Source organism: Rattus norvegicus, chromosome 6 (genome assembly GCF_021556685.1).
Source record: "Rattus norvegicus strain SHRSP/BbbUtx chromosome 6, alternate assembly SHRSP_T2T, whole genome shotgun sequence".
NCBI classification, from domain to species: Eukaryota; Metazoa; Chordata; class Mammalia; order Rodentia; family Muridae; genus Rattus; species Rattus norvegicus.
The window spans coordinates 126596847-126617810 of NC_141539.1; the positions used below are offsets into that span (position 1 = coordinate 126596847).

The 20964-nt window shown below is 40.2% G+C and overlaps 1 protein-coding gene across 1 annotated transcript in view; it reads right to left on the reverse strand.

The window, feature by feature from the left end:
• Catsperb (catsper channel auxiliary subunit beta) overlaps positions 1–20964 on the reverse strand; it is a 288739-nt gene that overhangs the window by 103454 nt on the left and 164321 nt on the right. The window contains 4 exon segments of the mRNA NM_001433284.1: positions 7048–7206; positions 15780–15929; positions 16507–16553; positions 18818–18884. Of these exon segments, the coding sequence (NP_001420213.1) occupies positions 7048–7206; positions 15780–15929; positions 16507–16553; positions 18818–18884 (423 nt within the window).

Sequence of the window (20964 nt, forward strand, 5' to 3'; positions counted from 1 at the left end):
TGAAGTTCTTATCATACAGATCTTTCACTTGCTTGGTTAGAGTCAAACCGAGGTATTTTATATTATTTGGGACTATTATGAAGTGTGTCGTTTCCCTAATTTCTTTCTCGGCTTGTTTCTCTCTTGTGTAGAGGAAGGTACTGATTTATTTGGATTAATTTATACCGAGCCACTTTGCTGAAGGTGTTTATCAGGTTTAGTAGTTCTCTGCTGGACCTTTTGGGATCGCTTAAATATACTATCATATCGTCTGCAAATAGTGATATTTTGACTTCTTTTTTTCCCATCTCTATCCCCTTGATCTCCTTTTGTTGTCTGATTGTTCTGGCTAGAACTTCAAGAACTATACTGAATAATTAGGGAGAGAGTGGGCATCCTTGTCCTATCCCTGATCTTAGTGGGATTGCTTCAAGTTTCCTCCATTTAGTTTAATGTTAGCTACTGGTTTGCTGTATATGGCTTTTACTATGTTTATGTATGGGCCTTGAATTCCTATTTTTTCCAGGACTTTTATTATGAAGGGGTGTTGAATTTTGTCAAACGCTTTCTCAGCATCTAATGAAATGATCATGTGGTTTTGTTCTTTCAGTTTGTTTATATAATGGATCACGTTGATGGTTTTCCGTATATTAAACCATCCCTGCATGCCTGGGATGAAGCCTACTTGATCATGGTGGATGATTGTTTTGATGTGCTCTTGGATTCGATTTTATTGAGTATTTTTGCATCGATATTCATAAGGGAAATTGGTCTGAAGTTCTCTTTCTTTGTTGGGTCTTTGTGTGATTTAGGTATAAGAATAATTGTGGTTCCATTGAAGGAATTCGGTAGCACTCCATCTGTTTCAATTTTGTGGAATAGTTTGGGTAGTATTGGTATGAGGTCTTCTATGAATGTCTGATAGAATTCTGCACTGAACCCATCTGGAATTGGGCTCTTTTTGGTTGGAGACTTTTAATAACTTCTTCTATTACTTTAGAATTTATGTGATTGTTTAGATGGTTTATTTGTTCCTGATTTAACTTCGGTACCTGGTATCTGTCTAGGAAATTGTCCATTTCCTGCAGATTTTCAAGTTTTGTTGAATATAAGCTTTTATAGTAAGATCTGATGATTTTTTGAATTTCCTCTGAATCTGTAGTTATGTCTCCCTTTTCATTTCTGAATTTGTTAATTTGGACACACTCTCTGTGTCCTCTCGTTAGTCTCGCTAAGGTTTATCTATCTTGTTGACTTTCTCAAAGAACCAACTTATGGTTCTGTTGATTCTTTCTATGGTCCTTTTTGTTTCTACTTGGTTGATTTCAGCTCTGAGTTTGATTATTTCCTGCCTTCTACTCCTCCTGGGTGTATTTGCTTCTTTTTGTTCTAGAGCATTTAGGTGTGCTGTCAAGCTGCTGACATATGCTCTTTTCTGTTTCTTTCTGCAGGCACTCAGCGCTATGAGTTTTCCTCTTAGCACAGCTTTCATTGTGTCCCATAAGTTTGGGTATGTTGTACCTTCATTTTCATTAAATTCTAAAAAGTTTTTAATTTCTTTCTTTCTTTCTTCCTTGACCAGGTTATCATTGAGTAGAGCATTGTTCAATTTCCACGTATATGTGGGCATTCTTCCCTTATTGTTATTGAACACCAGTTTTAGGCTGTGGTGGCCGATAGCACGCATGGAATTATTTCTATCTTTCTGTACCTGTTGAGGCCCGTTTTTTGACCAATTATATGGTCAATTTTGGAGAAAGTACCATGAGGAGCTGAGAAGAAGGTATATCCTTTTGCTTTAGGATAGAATGTTCTATAAATATCTGTTAAGTCCATTTGGCTCATGACTTCTCTTAGTCTGTCTACGTCTCTGTTTAATTTCTGTTTCCATGATCTGTCCATTGATGAGAGTGGGGTGTTGAAATCTCCTACTATTATCGTGTGAGGTGCAATGTGTGTTTTGAGCTTTAGTAAGGTTTCTTTTACGCATGTAGGTGCCCTTGTATTTGGGGCATAGATATTTAGGATTGAGAGTTCATCTTGGTGGATTTTTCCTTTGATGAATATGAAGTGTCCTTCCTTATCTTTTTTGATGACTTTTAGTTGAAAATTGATTTTATTTGATATTAGAATGGCTACTCCAGCTTTCTTCTTCTGACCATTTGCTTGGAAAGTTGTTTTCCAGCCTTTCACTCTGAGGTAGTGTCTGTCTTTGTCTCTGATGTGTGTTTCCTGTAGGCAGCAGAATCCAGGGTCCTCATTGCGCATCCAGTTTGTTAATCTATGTCTTTTTATTGGGGAGTTGAGGCCATTGATGTTAGAGATATTAAGGAATAGTGATTATTGTTTCCTGTTATATTCATATTTGGATGTGAGGTTATGTTTGTGTGCTTTTCTTCTCTTTGTTTTGTTGCCAGGACGATTAGTTTCTTATTTCTTCTAGGGTATAGCTTGCCTCCTTATGTTGGGCTTTACCATTTATTATCCTTTTTAGTGCTGGATTTGTAGAAAGATATTGTGTAAATTTGGTTTTGTCATGGAATATCTTGGTTTCTCCATCTATGTTAATTGAGAGTTTTGCAGGATACAGTAACCTGGGCTGGCATTTGTGTTCTCTTAGGGTCTGTATGACATCTGTCCAGGATCTTCTGGCCTTCATAGTTTCTGGCGAAAAGTCTGGTGTGATTCTGATAGGTCTGCCTTTATATGTTACTTGACCTTTTTCCCTTACTGCTTTTGATAGTCTTTATTTTGTGTGTTTGGTGTTTTGACTATTATGTGACGGGAGGTGTTTCTTTTCTGGTCCAATCTATTTGGAGTTCTGTAGGCTTCTTGTATGCCTATGGGTATCTCTTTTTTTAGGTTAGGGAAGTTTTCTTCTATGATTTTGTTGAAGATATTTACTGGTCCTTTGAGCTGGGAGTCTTCACTCTCTTCTATACCTACTATCCTTAGGTTTGATCTTCTCATTGAGTCCTGGATTTCCTGTATATTTTGGACCAGTAGCTTTTTCTGCTTTACATTATCTTTGACAGTTGAGTCGATGATTTCTATGGAATCTTCTGCTCCTGAGATTCTCTCTTCCATCTCTTGTATTCTGTTGGTGAAGCTTGTATCTACAGCTCCTTGTCTCTTCCTTTGGTTTTCTATATCCAGGGTTGTTTCCATGTGTTCTTTCTTGATTGCTTCTATTTCCATTTTTAGTTCCTTCAACTGTTTGATTGTGTTTTCCTGGAATTCTTTCAGGGAGTTTTGCGATTCCTCTCTGTAAGCTTCTACTTGTTTATTAATGTTTTCCTGTGTTTCTCTAAGGGAGTTCTTCACGTCTTTCTTGAAGTCCTCCAGCATCATGATCAAATATGATTTTGAAACTAGATCTTGCTTTTCTGGTGTGTTTGGATATTCCATGTTTGTTTTGATGGGAGAATTGGGCTCTGATGGTGCCATGTAGTCTTGGTTTCTGTTGCTTGGGTTCCTGCACTTGCCTCTCGCCATCAGATTATCTCTAGTGTTACTTTGTTCTGCTATTTCTGACAGTGGCTAGACTGTCCTATAGGCCTGTGTGTCAGGAGTGCTGTAGACCTGTTTTCCTGTTTTCTTTCAGCCTGTTATGGGGACAAAGTGTTCTGCTTTCGTGCGTGTAGTTTTTCCTATCTACAGGTCTTCAGCTGTTCCTGTGGGCCTGTGTCTTGAGTTCACCAGGCAGCTTTCTTGCAGCAGACACGTTGGTCTTACCTGTGGTCCCGAGGCTCAAGTTCGCTCGCGGGGTGCTGCCCACGAGCTCTCTGTGGTGGCAGCAACCAGGAAGATCTGCGCCGCCGTTTCTGGGAGCTTCAGTGCACCAGGGTTCCAGATGGCGTTTGGTGTTTTCCTGTGGAATCAGTAATGTGTGCAGAGTGCAGTCTCTTCTGGTTTCCCAGGCTTGTCTGCCTCTCTAAAGGTTTAGCTCTCCCTCCCATGGGATTTGGGTGCAGAGAACTGTTTATCTGGTCTGTTCCCTCAGGTTCCGGCGGTGTCTCAGGCGCAGGGGTCCTGCCGCTCCTGGGCCCTCCCCCACGGGAACCCAGAGGCCTTATACAGTTTCCTCTTGGGCCAGGTATGTGGGCAGGGGTGGGCAGTGTTGGTGGTCTCCTCCGCTCTGCAGCCTCAGGAGTGCCCACCTGACCAGGCGGTGAGGTCTCTCTCCCACGGGGTCTGGGAGCAGAGAGCTGCTGCGGGATCCGCGGGTATGGGACTCCAGGTAAACACAGGAAGTGCCCGGTCCTAGAGGAATTCTGCCTCTGTGTGTCCCGAGTTCACTAGGCAGGTCTCTTGCAGCAGAAAAGTTGGTCTTACCTGTGGTCCCGAGGCTCAAGTTTGTTCGCGGGGTGCTGCCCAAGTGCTCTCTGTGGCGGCAGCAACCAGGAAGATCTGCGCCGCCGTTTCCGGGCTTGACAACCAGTCTTAGTGCGTGGTGATCTGATAGGATGCATGGGATTATTCCTATCTTCCTGTATCTGTTGAGGCCTGTTTTGTGCCAGATTATATGGTTAATTTTGAAGAAGGTTCCATTAGGTGTTGAGAACAAGGTATAGTCTTTCGATTTAGGATGGAATGTTCTATAAGTATTTGTTAAGTCCATTTTGTTCATAACTTCTGTTTCTCTATGTCTCTGTTTAATTTCTGTTTCCATGATATGTCCATTGATGAGAGTGGGGTGTTGAAATCTACTATTATCGTGTGAGGTGTAATGTGTGCTTTGAGCTTTCACAATGTTTCTTTTATGAATGTAGGTGCCCTTGCATTTGAAGCACAGATATTTAGGTTTTAGAGTTCATGTTGGTGAGTTTTTCCTTTGATGAAGGTGAAGCATCCTTCCTTACCTTTTTAAATGACTTTTGGTTGAAAGTCAATATTATTTTATATTAGAATGGCAACTCCAGCTTGTTTCTTCAGGCCATTTGCTTGGAATGTTGTTTTCCAGCCATTTACTCTGAGGTAGTGTCTGTCTTTGTCTCTGAGGTGTGTTTCCTGAATGTGGCAAAATGCTGGGTCCTCTTTACATATCCAGTCTGTTAGTCTATATTTTTTTATTGAGGAATTGAGTCCATTATGTTGAGAGATATTAAGGAATAGTGATTGTCGTTTCCTGTTATTTTTGTTATTAGAGTTTTTAGTATGTTTGTTTGTCTCTGTTTTGGTTTCAATACAAGGAAATTATATTCTTGCTTTCTGTGTGGTGTAACTTCTCTCCTTGTATTGGAGTTTTCCTTCTATCAACCTTTGTAGGGCTGGATTTGTAGAAACTTATTGTCTAAATTTGGTTTTGTCATGGAATATCTTGGTTTCTCCATCTATGTTAATTGTGAGTTTTGCTGGATACAGTAACTTGGCCTGGCATTTGTGTTCTATTAGGGCCTGTATGACATCTGTCCAGGATCTTCTGTCTATCATAGTCTCTGGTGAAAAGTCTGGTGTAATTCTTATAGGTCTGCCTTTATATGATTTTGGACATTTTTCCCTTAATGCTTTTAATATTCTTTCTTTGTTTTGTGCATTTTGTATTTTAACAATTATGTGATGGGAGGAATTTCTCTTCTGGTCCAATCTATTTGGAGTTCTGTAGGCTTCTTGTATGTTTATGGGATCCCTTTTTAGGTTAAGGAATTTTTTTTGGAAGATATTTACTGGTCCTTTGGGTTGGGAGTCTTCACCTTCTTTCATCTCTATTTTCCTTAGGTTTGATCTTCTCATTGTGTCCTGGATTTCCTGTATGTTTTGGGGTAGGAGTTTTTTGTGTTTTACATTATCTTTGACAGTTGTTTTGATATTTTCTGTGGTATCTACTGCCCCTGAGATTCTCTCTTTTATCTCTTATTTTCTGTTGGTGATGCTTGTATCTACAGCTACTTTTCTCTTTTTTAGGTTTTGTATATCCAGTGTTGTCTCCCTTTGTGCTTCCTTTATTGTTTCTATTTCCATTTTCAATTTCTTCAACTGTTTGGTTGTGTTTTCCTGTAATTCTTTCAGGGATTTTTGTATTTCCTCTCTAAGGGTTTCTACTTGTTTACTTGTGTTTTCCCGCATTTCTTTAAGGGAGTTCTTTATGTCTTTCTTAAAGTCCTCCATCATTATAAAAAACGTGATTTTAAATTTAAATCTTGCTTTTCTGCTGTCTTTGGATATCCAGTAGGTTCTTTGGTGGATAACTGGGTTCTGATGATGCCATGTAGTCTTGGTTTCTGTTGCTTAGGTTCCTGTGCTTTCCTCTAGCCATTGGATTGTCTCTGGTGTTTGTTTGTCTTGCTGTTTCTGAGAGTGACTTGACCCTGCTGTAGGCCTCTGTGTCAGCACTACTGTAGAACTGTTTTCCTGTTTTCTTACAGCCTTTCCTGACAACAGGTGCTCTGATTTCAAGTATGTCGGTATTCCTGGAGACTGTCTTTCAGCTCTAGGTGCAGGCAGGAATCAAAGGATCCTGCCCCTGATTGCTCATAGGTCCTTGCACCCAGGGGCACAGTTGGCACTAGGTGATTCCCTCTTGGGTTTTGACTGTGTTTTCCATTATCTTCTCTGACTTCTCATGAGTGTCTACACTTCTGAAGGTCTACCTCTCTCTCTCCTCCATGGGATTTGGGTAGAGGGAGCTTTTTGGCCACTTCAGTAAATTCCTGGGCACAGACCGGAACCACCAGTACAAGTGACTGTCTGTTCCTATACTCCTGTATCCAGAGGCACTGTGCAGTTTCTCCTTGGACCGGGGATGTGGGCAGAGGTGTGCAGAGGTTGCAGTATGTCCTGTGGTCTCAGGATGTCTGTACTCCTGGGTATTCAGCTCTCTTCCCCATGAAATTTGGGTCCCATGTCTCATTTTTATTAGACAGTGAACAAATTGAAAGGTTATATCTGACTCTAGACTAGTAAAACTAACACACAATGAACAACTGCTAAGCATTTATTATCTCCCCTTCTACTTCCGCCCCCTAGATCATCAGAGTACTCCAGTTCTTCATAAATATAATCACTCAGTCTACCAACGTTGGGCTGCTACTCTTATTCCAAATGAAAAGAAATTTTATGTCTGCTTACCTTATCACCATAAACATACAGAAAGTGGCTTCGGGGATGGAACACCATTCCAACTGGATGTGTGAATGTGGAAGGAAATTTGAAACTAGGAAATTTTGGATGAGCACTTGGACTCCCATCCTTGAGCATAGATACAGTGACATAGGTCTCTCTGGAACTCTGGATAAAGCAAAGGAAATCTTAAGATTTGTCATTTCATTTTTTTTGTCCACATTATAATTTCTAGACTTTTCCATTGTTTCAGTTTTAATTAAGACAAGGGCATACCCATCATTACAGCAAAGATTTTTTTTTTAAAAATTAGATATCGGCAGTCCAGATTGCACCTAGATCTGAAGGGAGCCAGTCAAAAGGCTCCCTGCACCCAGATCCCGTGGAGGGAGAGCTAGACTTTCAGAGGGGCAGACAAACCTGGGAAACCAGAGGAGACTACTCTTTGCCCACATTTCTGACTTTAGAGGAAAACTCCTAGCACCATCTGGGCCCACTGTGCACTGATATCCCAGAGAAGGAGGGGCAGGCCCTTCTGGTTGCTGCCCTCACGGAGAGCTGACACCCAGATCTGAGAACAGACTTCAGGCCAAAGACTAGAGGTAAGATCAACTTTTCTGCTCCAAGTGACCTGCCTGGTGGACTCAGGACACACGCCCACAGGAACAGCTGAAAGCTAGCAGACAGGAAAGACTACACGCCTGAAAGCAGAACACTGTTACCATAACTGGCTGAAAGAAATGAGGAAAACAGGTCTACAGCACTCCTAACACACAGGCCTATAGGACTGTCAAGCCACTGCTAGAAATAGCAGAACAAGGTACCACCAGAGACAACCTGATGGCAAGAGGCAAATGCAGGAACTCAAGCAACAGAAACCAAGACTGCATGGCATCATTGGAGCCCAATTCTCCCACCAAAGCAAACATTGAATATCCAAACACACCAGAAAAGAATGATCTAGATTTAAATTCACATTTGATCATGATGATGGAGGACTTTAAGAAAGACATAAAGAACTCCTTTAGAGAAATGCAGGAAAACACAGTAAACAAGTAGAAGCCAATAGAGAGAAAACACAAAAATCCCTGAAAGAATTCCAGGAAAACACAATCAAACAGGTGAAGGAATTAAAAATGGAAATAGAAGCAATAAAGAAAGCAAAAAGGGAGACAACCCTGGATATAGAAAAACCAAAAGAGAGACAAGGAGCCGTAGATACAAGCATCACCAACAGATAAGAAGAGATAGAAGAGAGAATCTCAGGGGCAGAAGATTACATAGAAATCATCGACACAACTGTCAAAGATAATGTACAATGGAAAAAGCTACTTGCCCAAAACATACAGGAAATCCAGGACATAGTGAGAAGGTCAAACCAAAGTATAATAGGTATAGAAGAGAGTGAAGAATCCCAACTCAAAGGACCAGTAAATATCTTCAACAAAATTATAGAAGAAAACTTCCCTAACATAAAGAAAGAGATGCCCATAACCATACAAGAAGCCTACAGAACTCCAAATAGATTGGACCAGAAGAGAAACTCCTACTGTAACATAATAGTCAAAACACCAAATGCACAAAACAAAGAAAGAATATTAAAGGCAGTAGGGAAAAAGGTCAAGTAACATATAAAGGCAGACCTATCAGAATTACACCAGACTTCTCATCAGAGACTATGAAAGCCAGAATATCCTGAACAGATGTTATATAGGCCCTAAGAGAACACAAATGCCAGCCCAGGTTACTGTATCCTGCAAAACTCTCAATTAACAGAGATGGAGAAAACAAGATATTCCATGACAAAACCAAATTTACACAATAAGTTTCTACAAATCCAGCCCTACAAAGGATAATAAATGGTAAAGCCCAACACAAGGAGGCAAGCTATACCCTAGAAAAAGCAAGAAATCAATTGTTTTCAACAAAACAAAGAGAAGACAAGCACACAAACATAATCTCACATCCAAACATGAATATTACAGTAAGCAGAATCACTATTCTTTAATATCTCTCAACATCAATGGACTAAATTCCCCAATAAAAAGACATTGATTAACAAACTGAATTGCAATGAAGACCCAACCTTTTGCTGCCTACAGGAAACACACCTCAGAGATAAAGACAGACGTTACCTCAGAGTAAAAGACTGGAAAACAACTTTCCAAGCAAATGGTCTGAAGACGCAAGCTGAAGTAGCCATTCTAATATCGAATAAAATCGATTTTCAACCAGAAGTCATCAAAATAGATAAGGAAGGACACTTCATATACATCAAAGGAAAAATCCACTAAGATGAACTCTCAATCCTAAATATCTATGCTCCAAATACAAGGGCACATACATACATAAAAGAAACCTTACTAAAGCTCAAAACACACATTGCACCTCACCCAATAATAGTAGGAGATTTCAATACCCCACTCTCATCAATGGACAGATCATGGAAACAGAAATTAAACAGAGACATAGGCAGACTAAGAGAAGTCATGAACTAAATGGATTTAACAGATATTTATAGAACAATCTATCTTAAAACAAAAGGATAAACCTTCTTCTCACCACCTCACGGTACTTTTCTCCAAAATTGACCATATAATTGGTCATAAAACAGGCCTCAACTGATAAAGAAAGATAGACATAATCCCATGCATCCTATCACACCAACACGGGCGAAAGCTGGTCTCAAATAACATTAAGGAAAGAATGCCTACATATACATGGAAGTGACCAATGCTCTACTCAGTGATAACCTGGTCAAGGAAGAAATAAAGAAAGAAATTAAAGCCTCCTTATAATTTAATGAAAATGAAGGTACAACATACCCAAACTTATGGGACACAATGAAAGCTGTGCTAAGAGGAAAACTCATAGCTCTGAGTGCCCGCAGAAGAAACAAGAGGGGGAGAGAGAGAGAGAGAGAGAGAGAGAGAGAGAGAGAGAGAGAGAGAGAGAGAGAGCATATATTAGCAGCTTGACAGCACACTTAAAAGCAAACTCAGAGCTGAAATCAACCAAGTACAAACAAAAAGGACTATACAAAGAATCAACAGAACCAAAAACTGGTTCTTTGAGAAAATCAACAAGATATATTAACCCTTAGCCAGACTAACAAGAGGACACAGAGAGTGTGTCCAAATTAACAAAATCAGAAATGAAATGGGAGACATAACAACAGAATCAGAGGAAATTAAAAAAATCATCAGATCGCATTACAAAAGCCTATATTCAACAAAACTTGAAAATCTGCAGGAAATGGACAATTTCCTAGACAGATACCAGGAACTTAAATCAGGAACAGATAAATCATTTAAACAACCCCATAACTCCTAACAAAATAGAAGCACTCATTAAACGTTTCCCAACTAAAAAGAGCCCAGGTCCAGATGGGTTCAGTGCAGAATTCTATCAGACCTTCATAGAAGACCTCATACCAATACTATCCAAAGTATTCCACAAAATTGAAACAGATGGAGTGCTACCAAATTCCTTCTATGAAGCCACAATTACTCTTATACCTAAACCACACAAAGGCCCAAAAGGAAAGAGAACTTTAGGCCAATTTCTCTTATGAGTATCGATGCAAAAATACTCAAAAAAATCCTTGCAAACCGAATTCAAGAACACATCAAAACAATTATCCATCATGATCAAGTATGCTTCATCCCAGGGGTGCTGGGATGATTTAATATAAAAAATCCATCAATGTAATCCACTATATAATCAAACTCAAAGAAAAGAACAACATGATCATTTCATTAAGATGCTGAGAAAGCATTGGACAAAATTCATCACCCCTTCATGATAAAAATCCTGGAAAGAATAGGAATTCAAGGCCCATATCTAAACATAAAAAGCCATATACAGCAAACCAGTAGCTAAAATTAAACTAAATTGAGAGAAACTTGAAGCAATCCCACTAAAATCAGGGATTAGACAAGGCTGCCCACTCTCTCCCTACTTACTCAATATTGTTCTCGAAGTCCTAGCCAGAGCAATCAGACAACAAAAGGAGATCAAATTAATAAAGATTGGAAAGGAAGATGTCAAAATATCACTATTTGAAGATGATATGGTAGCATATTTAAGTGATCCCAAAAGTTCCACCAGAGAACTACTAAACCTGATAAACACCTTCAGCAAAGTGGCTGAATATATAAAATTATATCAAATCATTCCCCTTCTCTACACAAAAGAAAACAAGCTGAGAAAGAAATTAGGACAATGACACCCTTCATACTAGTCCCAAATAATATCAAATACTACAGTGTGACTTTAACCAAGCAAGTGAAAGATCTGTATGATTAGAACTTTAAGACTCTGAAGAAAGAAATTGAAGAAGATCTCAGAAGATTGAAAGATGTCCCATGCTCATGGATTGGCAGGATTAATATAGTAAAAATGGCCATTTTACCAAAAGCAATCTACAGATTTAATGCAATCCTCATGAAAATTCCAATCCAATTTTTCATACAGTTAGACAGAACAATTTGCAAATTCATCTGGAATAACAAAATCCCAGGATAGCTAAAACTATCCTCAACAATATAAGGACTTCTGGGGTGATCACTACCCCTGAACTCAAGCAGTATACAGAACAATAGTGATTAAAAACTGTATGGTATTGGTACAGAGACAGACAGATAGACCAGTGAAATAGAATTGAAGACCCAGAAATGAACCCACACACCTATGGTCACTTGATTTTCGACAAAGGAGCCAAAACCATCCAATGTAAAAAACCATTTTCAGTGAATGGTGCTGGTTCAACTGGAGGTCAGCATGTAGAAGAATGCAGATCAATCCATGCTTATCACCCTGTACAAAGCTTAAGTCCAAGTGGATCAAGGACTTCCACATCAAACCAGATAAACTCAAACTAACAGAAGAAAATGTGTGGAAGAATCTCGAATACATGGGCACTGGAGAAAATTTCCTGAACAAAACACCAATGGCTTATGCTCTAAGATCAAGAATCGACAAATGGACAGCAGATGCTGGCGAGGATGTGGAGAAAGAGGAACACTCCTCCATTGTTGGTGGGATTGCAGACTGGTAAAACCATTCTGGAAATCAGTCTGGAGGTTCCTCAGAAAATTGGACATTGAACTGCCTGAGGATCCAGCTATACCTCTCTTGGGCATATACCCAAAAGATGCCTCAACATATAAAAGAGACACGTGCTCCACTATGTTCATCGCAGCCTTATTTATAATAGCCAGAAAATGGAAAGAACCCAGATGCCCTTCAACAGAGGAATGGATACAGAAAATGTGGTACATCTACACAATGGAATATTACTCAGCTATCAAAAACAACGAGTTTATGAAATTCGTAGGCAAATGGTTGGAACTGGAAAATATCATCCTGAGTGAGCTAACCCAATCACAGAAAGACATACATGGTATGCACTCATTGATAAGTGGCTATTAGCCCAAATGCTTGAATTACCCTAGATCCCTAGAACAAACGAAACTCAAGACGGATGATCAAAATGTGAATGCTTCACTCCTTCTTTAAATGAGGAAAAAGAATACCCTTGGCAGGGAAGGGAGAGGCAAAGATTAAAACAGAGACTGAAGGAACACCCATTCAGAGCCTGCCCCACATGTGGCCCATACATATACAGCCACCCAATTAGACAAGATGGATGAAGCAAAGAAGTGCAGACCGACAGGAGCCGGATGTAGATCGCTCCTGAGAGACACAGCCAGAATACAGCAAATACAGAGGCGTATGCCAGCAGCAAACCACTGAACTGAGAATAGGTCCCCTATTGAAGGAATCAGAGAAAGAACTGGAAGAGCTTGAAGGGGCTCGAGACCCCAAAAGTACAACAATGCCAAGCAACCATAGCTTCCAGGGACTAAGCCACTACCTAAAGACTATACATGGACTGACCCTGGACTCTGACCCCATAGGTAGCAATGAATATCCTAGTAAGAGCACCAGTGGAAGGGGAAGCCCTGGGTCCTGCTAAGACTGAACCCCCAGTGAACTAGTCTATGGGGGGAGGGCGGCAATGGGGGGGAGGGTTGGGAGGGGAACACCCATAAGGAAGGGGAGGAGGGAGGGGGATGTTTGCCCGGAAACCGGGAAAGGGAATAACACTCGAAATGTATATAAGAAATACTCAAGTTAATAAAAAAAAATTAAAAAAAGAAAAAAAGAATCGACAAATGGGACCTCATAAAACTGCAAAGCTTTTGTTACATCAAAGGACACTCTTGTTAGGACAAAACAGCAATGAAGAGATTTGGAAAAGATCTTTTCCAATCCTAAAACTGATAGAGGGCTTATATCCAAAATATACAAAGAACACATGAAGTTATACTGCAGGGAGACAAATAACCCTATTAAAAATGGGGTTCAGAGCTAAACAAAGAATTCACAGCTGAGGAATATTGAATGGCTTATAACCACCTAAAGAAATGTTCAACATCTTTAGCCATAAGGGAAATGCGAATCAAAACAACCCTGAGATTTCACCACACACCAGTGAGAATGGCTAAGAGTAAAACCCCAGTGACAGCAGGTGCTGGTGAGGATGTGGAGAAAGAGGAACACTCCTCCATTGTTGATGGGATTGTAGACTGGTACAACCATTCTGGAAATCAGTCTGGAGGTTCCTCAGAAAATTGGACATTGAACTACCTGAGGACCCAGATATACCTCTCTTGGGCATATACCCAAATGATGCTCCAACATATAACAAAGATTCTTGCACCACTATGTTCATAGCAGCCTTATTTATAATAGCCAGAAGCTGGAAAGACCCAGATGCCCTTCCACCGAGGAATGGATTTAGAAAATGTAGTACGTCTACACAATGAAATATTACTCAGCTATCAAAAACAATGACCTTATGAAATTCATAGGCAAATGGTTGGAACTGGAAAATATCATCCTGAGTGAGGTAACCCAATCACAGAAAGACACACATGGTATGTACTCACTGATAAGTGGCTATTAGCCCAAATGCTTGAATTACCCTAGATGCACATAACAGATGAAACTCAAGAAGGATGAAGAAAATGCGGATGCTTCACTTCTTCTTTAAAAGGATAACAAGAATACCCTTAGGAGGGTATAGGGAGGCAAAGTTTAGAACAGAGGCAGAAGGAACACCCATTCAGAGCCTGCCCCACATGTGGCCCATACACATACAGACACCAAACTAGATAAGATGCATGAAGCAAAGAAGTGCAGGCTGACAGGAACCAGATGTAGATCTCTCCTGAGAGACACAGCTAGAATATGGCAAATATATAGGCGAATTCCAGCAGCAAACCACTGAATTGAGAATAGTACCCCAGTGAAGGAATCAGAGAAAGGACTGAAAGAGCTGAAGGGGCTTGAGACCCAATATGAACAATAATGCCAAGCAACCAGAGCTTCCAGGGACTAAGCCACTACCCAAAGACTATACATGGATTGACCCTGGGCTCCAACTGCATAGGTAGCAATGAATAGCCTAGTAAGAGCAGCAGTGGAAGGGGAAGCCCTTGTTCCTGCCACGTTTGGACCTCCAGTGAACGCGATTCTTAGGGGGATCGTGGTAATGTGGGGAGGATTGGGAGGGGAATACACTTATAGAATGGGATGGGAAGGGGTTAGGGGGATGTTGGTTTGGAAACTGGGAAAGGAATAAATTAAATGTAAATAAGAAATACCCAATTTTATAAAGAAGGAAAAAACGAAAATAAAAAATTAGAAATCACTAATAACTCTACTCCAGTACCCCAGGTATCAGTCTTATAGATTTTGAGATGTAGCATAGGAAACTAAGGAATCTGTTCTAAACTAAAAGCAGCAAAGTGTACTAAAGTACAGCACCAGGCATTTCATTTCATAGCAGAGCTATTCTCAGAAAAAGATAGCAATAATATCTCCCCTAAATCATTTTCCAGGGAAGTCTTATGGGTCTGAGAGTGATACACACACAAGCCTATGCTATCACTGTCTCCTGTCATGTTGCTCTCCTGAAACCTATTTATCTATCTAAAAAGTGTTTTCTTTTTTCAGGAAATATCAGTTTAATCTAAAATATGTTCACTTTAGCATAGGCAGGCATGGTGGCACAAGCCTCTCATTCTAGTACTCATGGCCAGAGGTTGGCACATTCTGTGAGCTTGAAGATATGTACTGTTACAATGTGAGACTCTGCCTTAAAATATTTGAGTTGAAAAGGCAGCTTATTTTAATGTTACATGGGCTTTAGAGGGGATATATATATCTATATATCTATATCTATATCTATATCTATATCTATATCTATATCTATATCTATATCTATATCTATATCTATATCTATATCTATATATCACTTAGGGCTTAGTGCTGAATGGCTACTCAGAGAACCCTTCATTTTTCCAGTGGTTCTGAGAATAATTCTAATTAAGGGCTTGTGCAAGAAAAAAATGTACATTTGTGGCAATGGGTTCCCGTTATTTGTCCATCTAAACTAACCATTTCAAGAACTTTAGGTTTATATGGAAAATATTAAGCTTCTATTTCCCCGAAGAATGAGTAAGAAACAATCAGAAAACAATTAGAATTGTGACTTCCATTTTTATACAATTGAATGACTAATAAAAGAAATGTTCAGGAGCAAACTATTCCACAAATGATTTTATCAATTTCTATGCCAGAGATCATGACAAAATGGAAATGATGTCTGCTCTAGGATTAATTTGTAGTGCTTGGTAACAGACAAAATCCCTCTGAGCTATAAGACTTACTTGAATATGCATGAGGTAAACTCCACTTTCAGTTTCTTGGTCAATAAGAAATGTTATCACATGTGGAACGTCTCTTTCATTTTGATAATTTTCATATAAGCAAGGTAACCAATGAAGAAATGGCTCTTTACTAAAAAAACAAGAACTGGACTGCAAAATAGAAAGGAAGAGAGAAAATTGTTTCTGAAACATACATTCCAACTACTTACTATAGGACAATAAACTAATGAATGCTTGTGTTCTTCTGACAAGGCACAAATAAAACTGTAAGCCCTTTTTCTTATACATACGTGCATGTATGTGCATGCAGATGTGCATAGGCACATACACAGAATAGTTCTTCCTGTGTAACCTAGGCTGTTCTAGATAGATGTAGCATAGGTCTGTGAGCCTCTAGCTACTGACTGCTAGAATTACATGTGTGAAATTCTACACCTGGCTAAGAAATCATAGTTTATATTCTTTAATATCTATTCCTTTCTTCTGGGTGGATTTTATTTTTAGAAAGCACTGGGAAGAAACTTCTCTGGTATGGAGTATTTGTCTAGAGACACTAGATACATTTACCTTTAACAAAAGTAGTTATCTGCTATTAAGTATACAAGGAGACACAACTGGGACTAGTTAAGTATTTCTGTGTGTTCAAGTACCAAATTGCAAATTAAGAAAGGTTGTTGAAATCATGCTTAACAAAATTTCCTACCTTCGAAAGTTTTCTATATCATACCTCACTGAGAGTTCTGTTCCTCTTGAAAGTGATAGTAACATAATCCACTGTAAAGTACAAATGAGCAGAAATTATCAACAACATCTAAACATTTTACTTGGGAAAAATTAATGTTCATAAAACTGGCTACATAAGATAAAGTGGCAGCATCTGGTTTCTGCATGCGCCTGGAGCTGGACAGCTCCCACAGAGCTCTGTGCCCAAATTCCATAGGGGAGAGAGCTGGACTCTCAGAAGTACAGACAATCCTGAGAGCTCAGGGAAGACCACCACTTCTTCTCACATTCCTGGCTAGGAGGAACCCACCTAGAGCCCTCTGGACAAGGAACCTAGGAGCAGTCAGGGCCAGTATCCTTCCAGCCTTGTCTGCTCCCAGAACTGAAAGCCAGACTCCAGGAGCTCTGACATACCCGAGAGCAGAGGTAAGACGACCAGACCACCTCTGCTCTGAGGGACCTACCTGGAGCCCTCAGGACACAAGAACCCAGAAGCAGATGGGGGTCAGGACAATTTAGGTCTGCCTGCACCTGGAGCTGACCCTGTGACATTGCTGTCTGTACCCAGGTCCTGCTGTGAGAAAGCCAGCCTCCAAGGATTGCAAAAAAGATCTTTACCAATCCTATATCTGATAGAGGGCTAGTATCCAATATATACAAAGAACTGAAGAAGTTCGACTGCAGAGAGCCAAATAACCCTATTAAAAATGGGGTACAGAGCAAAACAAAACATTCTCAGCTGAGGATTATCGAATGGCTAGAGAGTACCTAAAGAAATGTTCATCATCCTTAGTTATCAGGGAAATGCAAATCAAAACAACCCTGAGATTCTACCTCACATCAGTCAGAATGGCTAAGATCAAAAACTCAGGTGACAGCAGATGCTGGCGAGGATGTGGAGAAAGAGGAACACTCCTCCATTGTTGGTGGGGTTGCAGACTGTAAAACCATTCTGGAAAACAGTCTGGAGGTTCCTCAGAAAATTGGACATTGAACTGCCTGAGGATCCAGCTATATACCCAAAGGATGCTCCAACAGATACCAAGGACACATGCCCCACTGTGTTCATAGCAGCCTTATTTATCAAAGCGGGAAGTTAGAAAAAACCCAGATGTCCTTCAACAGAGTCATGCATATAGAAATGTGCTATATGTACAGATGACTCAGCTATTACAAACAATGACCTGATGAATTTCATAGGCAAATGGATGGAACTAGAAAATATTACCCTGAGTGAGGTAACTCAATCATAAAAATACACACATGTTGTTCTCTCACTGATAAGTTGATATTAGTCCAAAAGCTCAAATTACCCGATAAACAATCCACAGACCACATGAAGCTCAAGAAGGATGACCAATGTGTGGATGCTTCAGTCCTCCTTTAAGGGGAAGAAAAATATTTATAGGAGGAGATATGGAGACATATATGTTTGAAGCAGAGACTGAAGTAATGGCCATTCAGAGACTGCCCCATCTGGGGATCCAGCCCATATACATACCAAACCCAGACAATATTGCTGATGTCAAGAAGTGCATGCTGACAGGACCTGATATAGTTGTTTCCTGAGAGTTTCTGCCAGAGCATGACAAATACACAGGCAAATGCTCGCAGTCAACATTGAAGTGAGAATGGGGTCCCCATTGGAGTAGTTAGAGAAAGGATTGAAGGAGCTGAAGGGGCTTGCAACAGCACAAGACCAACTATACCAACCAACTAGAGCTTCCAGGAACCAAACCACCACTCAGTACACATGGACAGGTGCAGATGCATATGTAGCAGAGGATGCCCGTGTTGGGTACCAAAGAGAAGAGAAGCCCTTGGTCCTGCCATGGCTATATAGGGGAATGTCAGTGCAGGGAGGCAGGAAGGGGTGGATGGTTGGGTGGGGGAACACCCTCATAACAGAAGGGTGAGCGGGGATGGGATAGGGGTTTATGGATGGGCAATTGGGAAAAGGGATAACATTTGAAATGTTAATAAAAATATCCAATAAAGAAAAGATAAAATAGCAGTTAGGGTCTATTAACGTATTTTTGGACACAGCTCTCTTGCATTTGGGCAGCAGTGCCAAGTTCATTGTTAGCATGTGGCCCATGGTAGCCTCATGTCTTCAGTGTCCCTGTTTCTGCCTCCTGTGTGTTAAGGATTGACAGGTATACACCACTAATAAAGCCTGGTGTTCTCATTTCTAGGTCATTAATTTATACATAATAATCTTCACATTTTGTTCAATATTGCATGCAGTGCATTTTATTTGATCTATATAGGTAATTTATAGTGATAAAAGTCTGTTAACTTGTATTAAAATTTACCTTCAAAATGTTCTCTGTTTGCAAAACATTTTTCATTATACCACAGGTTTCCTTTGATATAATCAACCTATACAAATATATAAATGAAAAGGTCAAGTGGGTCATATATATAGCTAGATGTTAAACAGAAAGAAACTTACTTTAAAATTCCAAAGTTTATCATTTGGGGATATGAGGTCAATTTAGAAAGAGAATATCTGTGTGCATATAAGAGGGCAAAGACTAAAGTCAACTAAAATTCATAGTCAGGGGTCACTGAGAAAGAAAGAGATAGGCATGATGGCTTCGTGGATATGAAGTGTTTTTCTAAAGCACCCAAAAGCTGCTTAGGTCTTCAGGAGAGTTAGAAAGTTGAGGTTAGACAAGGAAATCCTCCTCCTCCTCCTCCTCCTCCTCCTCCTCCTCCTCCTCCTCCTCCTCTTCTTCTTCTCTTCTTCTTCTTCTTCTTCTTCTTCTTCTTCTTCTTCTTCTTCTTCTTCTTCTTCTTCTTCTTCTTCTTCTTCTTCTTCTTCTTTTTATTAACTTGAGTATTTCTTATTTACATTTCGAATGTTATTCCCTTTCCCGGTTTCCGGGCCAACATCCCCGTAACAACCCCCCTTCTTTATGGGTGTTCCCCTCCCCATCCTCCCCCCATTACCGCCCTCCCCCCAACAATCACGTTTACTGGGGGTTGAGTCTTAGCAGGACCAAGGGCTTCCCCTTCCACTGGTGCTCATACTAGGCTATTCATTGCTACTTATGAGGTTAGAGCCCAGGGTCAGTCCATGTATAGTCTTTGAGTAGTGGCTTAGTCCCTGGAAGCTCTGGTTGCTTGGCATTATTGTTCATATGGGGTCTCAAGCCCCTTCAAGCTCTTCCACTCCTTTCTCTGATTACTTCAGTTCAGTGGTTTGCTGCAGGCATTCGCCTCTGTATTTGCTGTATTCTGGCTGTGTCTCTCAGGAGAGATCTACATCCAGTCCTGTTGGCCTGAACTTCTTTGCTTCATCCATCTTGTCTAATTGGGTGACTGTATATGTATGGTCCACATGTGGGGCAGGCTCTGAATGGGTGTTCCTTCTGCCTCTGTTTTAATCTTTGCCTCCCTATTCCCTGCCAAGGGTATTCATGTTCCCTTTTTAAAGAAGGAGTGAAGCATTCACATTTTGATCATCCGTCTTGAGTTTCATGTGTTCTGTGCATCTAGGGTAATTCAAGCATTTGGGCTAATAGCCACTTATCAATGAGTGCATACCATGTATGTCTTTCTGTGATTGGGTTAGCTCACTCAGGATGATATTTTCCAGTTCCCTCCATTTGCCTATGAATTTCATAAAGTCATTGTTTTTGATAGTTGAGTAATATTCCATTGTGTAGATGTACCACATTTTCTGTATCCATTCCTCTGTTGAAGGGCATCTGGGTTCTTTCCAGCTTCTGGCTACTATAAATAAGGCTGCTAGTGGAGCACGTGTCTTTTTTATATGTTGGGGCATCTTTTGGGTATATGCCCAAGAGAGGTATAGCTGGGTCTTCAGGTAGTTCAATGTCCAATTTTCTGAGGAACCTCCAGACTGATTTCCAGAATGGTTGTACCAGTCTGCAATCCCACCAACAATGGAGGAGTGTTCCTCTTTCTCCAAATCCCCACCAGCATCTGCTGTCACTGGGGTTTTACTCTTAGCCATTCTCTCACTGGTGTGAGGTGAAATCTCAGGGTTGTTTTGATTTGCATTTCCCTTATGACTAAAGATGTTGAACATTTCTTTAGGTGGTTATAAGCCATTCAATATTCCTCGGATGTGAATTCTTTGTTTAGCTCTGAACCCCATCTTAATAGGGTTATTTGTCTCCCTGCAGTATAACTTCATGTGTTCTTTGTATATTTATATAAGCCCTCTATCAGTTTTAGGATTGGAAAAGATCTTTTCCCAATCTCTTGGTTGCTGTTTTGTCCTAACAAGAGTGTCCTCTGCCTTACAGGAACTTTGTAGTTTTATGACATCCCATTTGCCGATTCTTGATCTTAGAGCATAAGCCATTGGTGTTTTGTTCAGGAAATTTTCTCCACTGCCCATGTGTTCGAGATGCTTCTCCATTTTTCTTCTACTAGTTTGAGTGTATCTGGTTTGATGTGGAAGTCCTTGATCCACTTGTACTTAAGC